Source organism: Vicia villosa, unplaced genomic scaffold (assembly GCF_029867415.1).
Source record: "Vicia villosa cultivar HV-30 ecotype Madison, WI unplaced genomic scaffold, Vvil1.0 ctg.001196F_1_1, whole genome shotgun sequence".
Classification (NCBI taxonomy): Eukaryota; Viridiplantae; Streptophyta; class Magnoliopsida; order Fabales; family Fabaceae; genus Vicia; species Vicia villosa.
This window is the reverse complement of record NW_026705529.1, coordinates 123,728-132,794: the sequence shown is the minus strand read 5'-3', so window position 1 is coordinate 132,794 and position 9,067 is coordinate 123,728. Positions and strand designations below refer to the sequence as shown.

The following is a 9,067-nucleotide window of genomic DNA, read 5'->3' as shown; positions in this document are numbered from 1 at the left end:
CCTTTTTCCATAGGCTTCTTCCCCTTTCTGTCAACTAACTCGCGAGAGTGAGATGACTTCAGCTTAAGGTTATCTTCCTCGAAGATCCAGCTACAGTCCACCAAATCAACAAACCTCCGAATCCTCTGATACCTGATTCTTTGCTTAATCTCATCACGGAGACTGTTCTCAAATTTGATGCACTTTGAGAATTCACTAGCTTCATCATTGTTGTAGTGAACGTAGTATTTCGCCAACTCAACAAACTTCGAGGCATACTCTGGTACCGTCATATTACCTTGAACCAGCTCCAGAAATTCAATTTCCTTTCGGCCTCGTACGTCCTCAGAGAAGTACCTTCTCAAAAACTCTCTCTTGAACACAGCCCAAGAAATATCCACACCATCAGCCTCCAGTTCAGCTCTATTCGCCATCCACCAGTCATCAGCTTCTTCGGACAACATATGCGTACCATACCTCACTTTCAGGTTTTCAGCATAATCAATGACTTTGAAAATCCTTTCGATATCCTTTAGCCACTTTTGAGCACCTTCAGGATCATGCATACCCTTGAACAATGGAGGATTGTTCCTCTGAAAATTCCCCAGTTGCCTATCAGCACCAATCCTTGCTCCTCCGGCATTTCCTCCCAGCACACCAACAGTCATGCCTAGAGCCTCAGCGATAGCATCATCATTTCTTCCTCCTCTTCCAGCCATTGCTCTGCTTAAATCACAAACAATTTAATCAGAACAAAAGTATCGACAAGTTAACTCGCACTAGTCGCATACGCAGGAAAGACTGACAATAAGACTCTGGTCACAACGACCGACTATGCTCTGATACCACTATTGTAACACCCTTCTAAACCCCGCGGCAATTAAATAATTTTATTCAGAGTACATGAAAATAAAGGTGCCACAATTCAAAAATTAAATAAGCATCGTTTCAGGTATGTCATGCATTTACTAAGGCAATCATCATCAATTAAAACATTTCATGTCAACACAGCAGAAATTAAATCATAAGGATTAAGTTTAACATCTTTAAAACTAATCCTTCAAAACATCAAAACACTGCTAGAGTTATAAACCATAAACTCTAAAACATCGCGTCCCCAGTGTTACAAATATCAGAGCCTGACACCTGACACTAACTAAACAACTGACTCATGAGCTAATCCTCACCAAGTCGAACAGCCGCTATCCTCAATCTGAAAATGACAACATGTAAGGGTAAGTCTCATCATAATTAACAAATGTTATAAGGTTATAAAGCAATAACACGTTATAGCTGCATCACTCACCCAATTGTTTCATAAACAGACGTTCAGACAAGTTTCATCATCATAAACAATCAACCAACACATCATCAATATTTATAACACTGGAATACATCAAATACATCCCCCCTGTTTTTTTGTATGGGTAATCAGTTACCCTGCTTTCAGTAACCGATTACCGGCTCCCAGAAAGCAATCTTTCTCCTTTTTCACTGCAGTAATCGGTTACCCTGCCCCCAGTAACCGGTTACTGCGTACCTGCAACCCCAAATTATCCAGAAAACGCCATTCTACACATTCCAAACTCACTCAAATCATACCAGTACGAACTTAAGGAAATGGAATGCACATACAGCACGAAATACACATCATAATACACCAATTACACATCAATTGAAGCCATAACAACATAAATATCATAGATTCAAACAACAAGATCAATTATCATACAATTTGACTCAATCCCTAAACCTATCATATGACTCAATCGATACGAATTCCACATCTATTCTATGCTATCAACCCCTAACCCGATAATAGATGTTAATCAGATAAGTCCCCCTTACCTTAGCCAAATTCTTGAATTGGGTCTTCTTCCTCTTTCTCTGCTTCATGTTCGTCAGCTCTCCCTCTTTCAGCTTCTTTTTTTTCACGTTCTCTCTTCCTTTCTCTTGTTTCCCTTATTTTATGAAAAACATAAAATTAGAAATGGGCTCCTTCACAATTACACCCCCACATTACTAATTCCACCATATGGCCCAATTCTATTATTTTCCATAATTTTCAATGAAATGCCAATTAATTCCGATAAATAATTTAAATTCTAATTAAATTAATTTAAGGAAAAATACGGATGTTACATCAATCACTAGGTTGGGGTTCTCTAGCTTCATTCCTACCCCAGAGCGGGTATCTATGTCAAGTAGGTACGAGTTCTTCCTTTACTGACTCTGGCTTACTGGTCGGCCTTCTTCAGGTTCGGAATCATAGTCTAACGAAAATGGTGTTCTCTAACAGGTATGTCTATTCTTTCCTTTGGAACGGAGATGTAGGGGCAGCAATTGCATGTTATTATCGTCCAATCTCTATGCAGCTGATATCTGGGGTATCTTTCTTCGAGCATTCTTGGTGGACCTTTGCTCTGCGATGCGCCAAACATTAACTACGAACTTGTAGTATCTGAGATTCATTAGCTAAGAACTTGTGGTATCTTTCAACGTCGCCCCAACAACAATATGGAGCACTAGTGACACTAGATTAAAACGTGGATCACGATTATTTTTCCTGAACTTCATGGAAATTTCCTCAAACCCATGCGCAACCTATATCTGGATCCAGATACTTCTTTTGATATTTTAAAAAATTCTTAATTGAATCAGAGATTTGGCTTCCGAAGACAGTGTTCAGAAACGGTGATTAACTGAGTCGGTGGTGATGGATCTTAGTTTTCGCCTCTGAATGTTCCTTAATTATGAGATTTGAAGAGGGTGCAAATGGTGAAATTGGAGATTCTTGGTAAACGATCAAGGAATCATGACGATGGAGAAATTGGAACTTGATTCCTCCATGATTCAGTGATCTATTAAGGTCATGAGTTGGTAAATCAGATATTTAGACTTGAACTAAAAGACTCTAGATCATACATTTCTAAACTTATCCGGCAGTGTTTACAAAGTGAATCGTGATTTTGGTGGAGAACGCAGGAATCAAAAGTCGATTCCCATAGGCGGTGCCACTGTTATGTTCGGGAACTAGAATTGGATGATCTTGCTCCATAAAGGAACAAAAAATGAAAAAAGTTAGTTAACGGTGGTTTTGAACGATGCTCTGAACTCCTTTACATCGGCACAGGTGAACATGCATGGTTAGCACTCCAATGCTAAAGTTAGTTCAATATTCATGATGAGTCTAGTGAAATTAGAGATTAGAGACTATGTAGCTTCTCATTACATCTGAACTGTTTTTATATTTGGGTCGAATAGAGTGAGCCTATGGATTGGGATTGGTCGGTTGGGTTTTAGATCAGTCCAAAACACTTAAATTATTTTGAAAATTTAAGAAAATAATTTGTTTTTTATCGATTATCATAAATATTTCAGTTAATTATAGTTGTGGTTCTCCTATTTTGCCTTATTTACAAAATTAGTTCCTTTATTTCAAACTCAAATTGTTTTGATCCTCTCTCAAACGTGACAAATCATTGTATAGGAATTTTTTGTGAAAGTTTGTAGATTAGAAAAATATTCAAAGTAGACCTCTTATTGATTTTCAATAAAAAAAAATGAGAGACTAAAACTGTATAAATTTAAAATAGGAGAATTAATTTTGTGAATTAAAAGAGATAAAACTTAGTTAAGCCTAAACATTAGTTATTTATATGATTAGATTAGATAAACTCAATTTCAATTTTGTACGGTCTCGGTGGTCTATTTTAGGGTGTCAATTTATGCCAAATTTGAAACTTGCAAGTTTATCGTTATGGATCAATATCTAACTCTATGTGGGGACTCAGAATCACAAACGTGATGGCTAATACTACTTCAAAAAAAGAATCATGCTCAAGTTGGACAAGATGTGTTTCACTAATTTGGTCTTGAGGTCCTACTCACATTAATGTCACTCTTTCACATACGATCTAAAATCCCACTAGTCCCAATTATTTTTAATTGGTATCCATATAATATCCGTATAGTTTGTATCCTTCTTTTTAGTCTGGACCACGTTTTGACACCCTACCCTAAAATATAAGGACTATATATAAGTTATCATTGTTCCCATTCTTTCTCATCCACCCCAAGTCCTACTTGTGATATAAAATAAAATAGCAAGAAAAAAAAATGGAAGCATTTTCTTCGAAGTTCCTTCTCATAACTTTTGCATTTAGCTTCATCACACACTCTATACAGGCAAGTGAAACCAACACCTTGTTCATTAGAAATTCTTGCAGCTCCACAACTTATCCAAGACTATGCTATGCATCCCTAGTGAAGCATGCCGATTTTATACAAACCAACCGTGTGCTTTTAACGGACACGGCCCTAAACGTGACTCTTGCATCCGCGAAATCAACCTCGGCTTTCATGTCGACGCTCTGTAGAGACCGGGGTCTGAAGCCAAGAGAGGCTGCAGCTATGAAGGATTGCGTCGAAGTGTTGAGTGACTCGGTTGATGAACTCAGAAGGTCTATAGGTGAGATGAGTCATCTTAGGAATTCAAATTTTGAGTTAACAATAAATGATGTACAAACCTGGGTTAGTGCTGCTTTGACGGATGAGAGCACTTGTACCGACGGATTTCAAGAGGTTAATGCAAAGGACAATACTCAGACAATAGTGAGAAGCAAAATTGTTCAAGTAGCTCAATTGACTAGCAATGCTTTGGCTTTGATAAACAAACTTGCTAACTCACGTGGTTAATTTCGTAACTTCAAAATTGTAGCAAAATTAATGTCATTGAAGTGGAAGTCTATAGAAGTTATATGGCATCAAGTTGGAAGTTGGTGTACTCAAACTTAAGTGTGTGAAAAATAGTAAATATGTTAGCTATTAGAGTTGTTGAAACTGAAGTTGTGTAATTAGGTGTTTAAGATTGTAACAGTTATTGCTTCATATTTTAAGATTGGACTTAATTCTAAGTTATAAAAACAATTTGAAAGGTGTGGATCGGTCTGTCTAAAATGTAGATATAAATGGCACTATAGTGGAAACGTGAAAATAGGTGGCTTAATGGATTTTTAAACAAATCTTTTATATCATCTTAAAATGTGATTGAGCTTAGATCAATTTTACAAAACAATCATGTAAGAGATGATTGTTCTAGTTATAAATACATTTTCAAATCTCATATTGTTTCACGCGAGACTCTTAACATTTTGAATTAATGTTTTACAAGTTGGACCGAATCGTCTGGTTTAACCGATTAAATTGAGAGTTAGAGGTTACTCTCACCGATCAGCCTTGTAAAATCATATTTGAGTCAAAACCGGAGTAAAATCGAAAAAATCAAATTAAACTGTTCAAAATCGTTCGAACTAAAGAATCGGAGTCGGTTTTGTAAAATTGTCCAGTTCAATAAGTATCTGTCATTGACCAATTTTAATATTTTTTATATAAAAATTAAAAATAATTAATATATTAGCATCAATACTGTTCTGGACTAGCCCAATTGTCTCAATTGGCCCAATCCACTCACATGCAGAGGCGGCCCAATCAGCATTGGCTCACTTCTTCGAGCAAGCCAAGGACAAATCCGCCCTTCAGACCATTCGCCGATCATAAGTAACATTGGCTCCCTAATAACTTAGGATCATCCGAGCACGCTAGTTCACCGTACTCGCCAATGGCTAGTTCCCTCCGTCCGAATGAACTAAGACATATTCAACGATCTCCACTATTTCGGGCCTTGGAATTACGCCTAGACCCACAAATATAGTGTGACCTAATCCACACCAAGGAGAACACTATAAATATCTCTCTACGCTTAGATGGTGATGCAATCCAAACTTTGCCCAAAACTTCATACTTTTTGTTTTAACTTTGTTCTCTCTCTTACTTTGACATCGGAGCATCTTGTAGGTACAACCCCTTTTTTTCTCAACCATCACCGAAGATCAAGCCGTTCGTTACTGGCCACCTGTTCTGCTCATCCTAAACAAATACTTAAAATCATTTTTCATTAAAAAAAAACTCTTCTTTAACACAAAAGAGCAACACAAAATTCTAAATTATAACACTATCTTATATTTTAGTTTCTTTATTGGTATTATTATATTTTGCAATTATGTCTACTACTAATCTTATAGTATTAAGTATGTAATGGATATTAAAATATTTATTTTATTAATTATGGACATATGATTACTTGATTTATCCATAAAATTTAAATTTATATTGTTAATTTATCTAATAAACGGTTTGACCATAAGTTTAACCATTTAAACCAAATGAACCTTAAACCGAAAAAAAATTCAGTTCAATCTTTGATCCTGTTTTTAAACAGAGAATATTACTTTTAAATCTCCAATTGAAAATTTTAAATTTAAAAACATCTTTAAAAGATTATATGCACACACATTCATAAAAACCCTCTTTTTAAACTTTTTAACAATTAATTAAAGGAAATATTATACTCTTATTTCAATACTTTTCCAACCTATATATTCATATAAACTTGTTCTTATTCCTTCGATGACGGTTAATGAAATCATCTTTTACCTCAAAAATATTTTTGAAATTGGGAATTTCATATCTAATGATTTAGCAATTTATTCGAACCCGAGACACCAGCCTTGAAGAAGGGTTGGGGAATGCTCCGGTTAGTTCCGTAGGAGGAGGATGAGAATTCAGTAGGACTTTTAGAATGAGCCAGGAGAAACTTCTTTGATGAGAGTAACCGAGTACACATATTTTTGGTCCGAGAACTACATCTGGTATCTTTATTAGATGGCCCATTCAACCATAAATAAGGGAAATCAATAGAATCGATCAGCTGTCTATACTGAGAAAAAAGGGCTATGCTGCAACTTGACAACAAAGAAGGCAAGTTGATGGAAACAAAAATTGGCTTCTTTCGATAGATAGTACCTCACCCGCGATAGAGTAAACAATTTGAAGGTAGCGGCAATCTGTATGTGCTCATGCTGGCAGAGAAAGACGATCAGGCAAATAAAGACGACACATTCTTACTTGCAATGAAAGTCTAATATAAGAAGCGATCTGAGCGCTGCCGCATCTCCATCTTATTCTCCAATCCGAGACATTCCTCCAGGTCGAGAAGATACTCTGCAATCTATCTCTTCAGTTAAAGATGATAATGACAAGGTCATCTAGACGAATCTGAATATTCAGATGGGATGTCAAAGCAGTGGTCCGATGATATGAGAGATCTTAAGAAGGTGAAGGTGCCACCATATTTGAAATCTAGTCTAATACTATCGGCGAACTAAAATATGAGTCAATGATTATCTTGATTGATGGAAGTCTCTATAGGATTGTCAATAGGTTGGTTAAACGTAATGTTTATAATAAGTAGATTGAGAAAATGAAAATAACTTTTTAAGCTCAAAACCACTTTATAAAAATAAAATAACAATAAGTATATTAAGTTAGATAAATATCTATAATAATAAATAAATTTTAATATATATATATATATATATATATATATATATATATATATAGTGTTAGCAATGCAAAAAATATAAATTAACAAATGAAATTATTTTAATTATATATATATATATATATATATATATATATTGAAATTTAATTTAAAAAATTAGTGTAATATTGTATTTTATCTTGTAAAAACTCAAATCAATTAGTTATACATTCTTTTATCAATAAACTCTTGACTTTTAACAAATTACAAATGTAAATCAAGAAATGTCATACCCACATAATGCATTCAAAATTTTATATACGATTTTTTTAATTTAGAATTGGTAAAGAGAGAACTCTGGCTTATTTTGGAATGATGTGAAATGCAATACCACTTTCCTCTTCTCAAATCCAATTTATCATTTGAAAAAGATGGTTTTTTCACGTCAATCACAACCATTTTTTAATTCAAAAATTTAATTACAATGATTTTAAAGAATAAACTAGCATTTGACTTGTGAAGCGTGAAAAGTAATACGGTGGGTTTGTAAAAATTAAGAAAGTTTGTTTGCAAACAACTATCAATATTTTGTAAATAAATTATATTTTGTAACAAATTTAATCATTTAATTTGCTCAAATATTTCATCTATTGTAAAATTAATAAAAAAAGGTAAAAATCTTTACATAAAAATATGTATTTGGATTGATGTAAATACTAAATACTATTTATATAGTAGCATAATAACAATAGTGAGAGGAAATACATACAAACGGTGGTTAGTGTAAATGATCACAAATAATATATTTCAAGTAATAAACCTAACACATGATATCACTGGATGCTCATGTTTAGAAATTGATAGAGATTGTTAGATCATACTTTTAGAATTGTATTTTTTAAAGATTGTTAACAGAATGTGATGGAAAGATATTTGTTTATTTCATTGAACATGTACATAAAATATACAATCTGAGATGGTAACATTACTCCTATAATTTCTCAATTACATTTGACATTGATGTCCTGAAAATAGCTAGATAATATTTACAGTAAAAGAAAAAATCATGTACAGCATGAACTTAAATAGCAATCCAAAAAATTGAGCACATTTTGATTGTCACAGTTAAGATACATGGGTTCTTTATGCAATTTGCCAATATCAGATAGTAAGCTCTTAGGCCATTTAAGCTCACAGGTGGTAGTTGACATATATTCTTCTTCACCGGAGGATCGAGAGATAATATGTTCTTTCTTGGTTTCCTCTGAGATAGGAGAATGACCCAAGAACACAAACCAGGCGGTGATTGATTGTCGACTAAAAGGGCAGCCTTCCCAATCTGCGTCACATCATCCATGCAATTGGAAATTAGTCGTGTTACTAAGAAGTATGCCTTGTCCTAAACTTCCTTTAAGATATTTAACAACCCTGAGTGTTGCATTCAAATGTTCTACACGTGGTTACTGCATGAATTGTGACGAGAAATGAACACAATAGGATAACTTTGGCCTGGTGAAACACAAGTAGATGACGCAGCCCACTAGACGGCGATATTGTTCAGGTTGATAAATAAACTTCCCAATAGCAAGACTAAGACTCAAGAAGAGTGGGCACGGGCTTGGCACCAAGTAAACTCGCCTCTTGGATTATGTCTAAGGAATACTTGCGTTGACACAAGAATATTCCACTAGAATTTCTTGTAATTTC

At 34.6% G+C, this 9,067-nt stretch overlaps 1 protein-coding gene across 1 annotated transcript; it reads left to right on the top strand.

The window, feature by feature from the left end:
* Nucleotides 1-4,027: 4,027 nt before the first annotated feature.
* On the top strand, nucleotides 4,028-4,915 carry LOC131633967 (21 kDa protein-like). Its single transcript, XM_058904641.1, has one exon. The coding sequence runs from the start codon at nucleotides 4,099-4,101 to the stop codon at nucleotides 4,675-4,677; it is 579 nt and encodes a 192-aa protein (XP_058760624.1). The 5' UTR covers nucleotides 4,028-4,098; the 3' UTR covers nucleotides 4,678-4,915.
* Nucleotides 4,916-9,067: the final 4,152 nt, after the last annotated feature.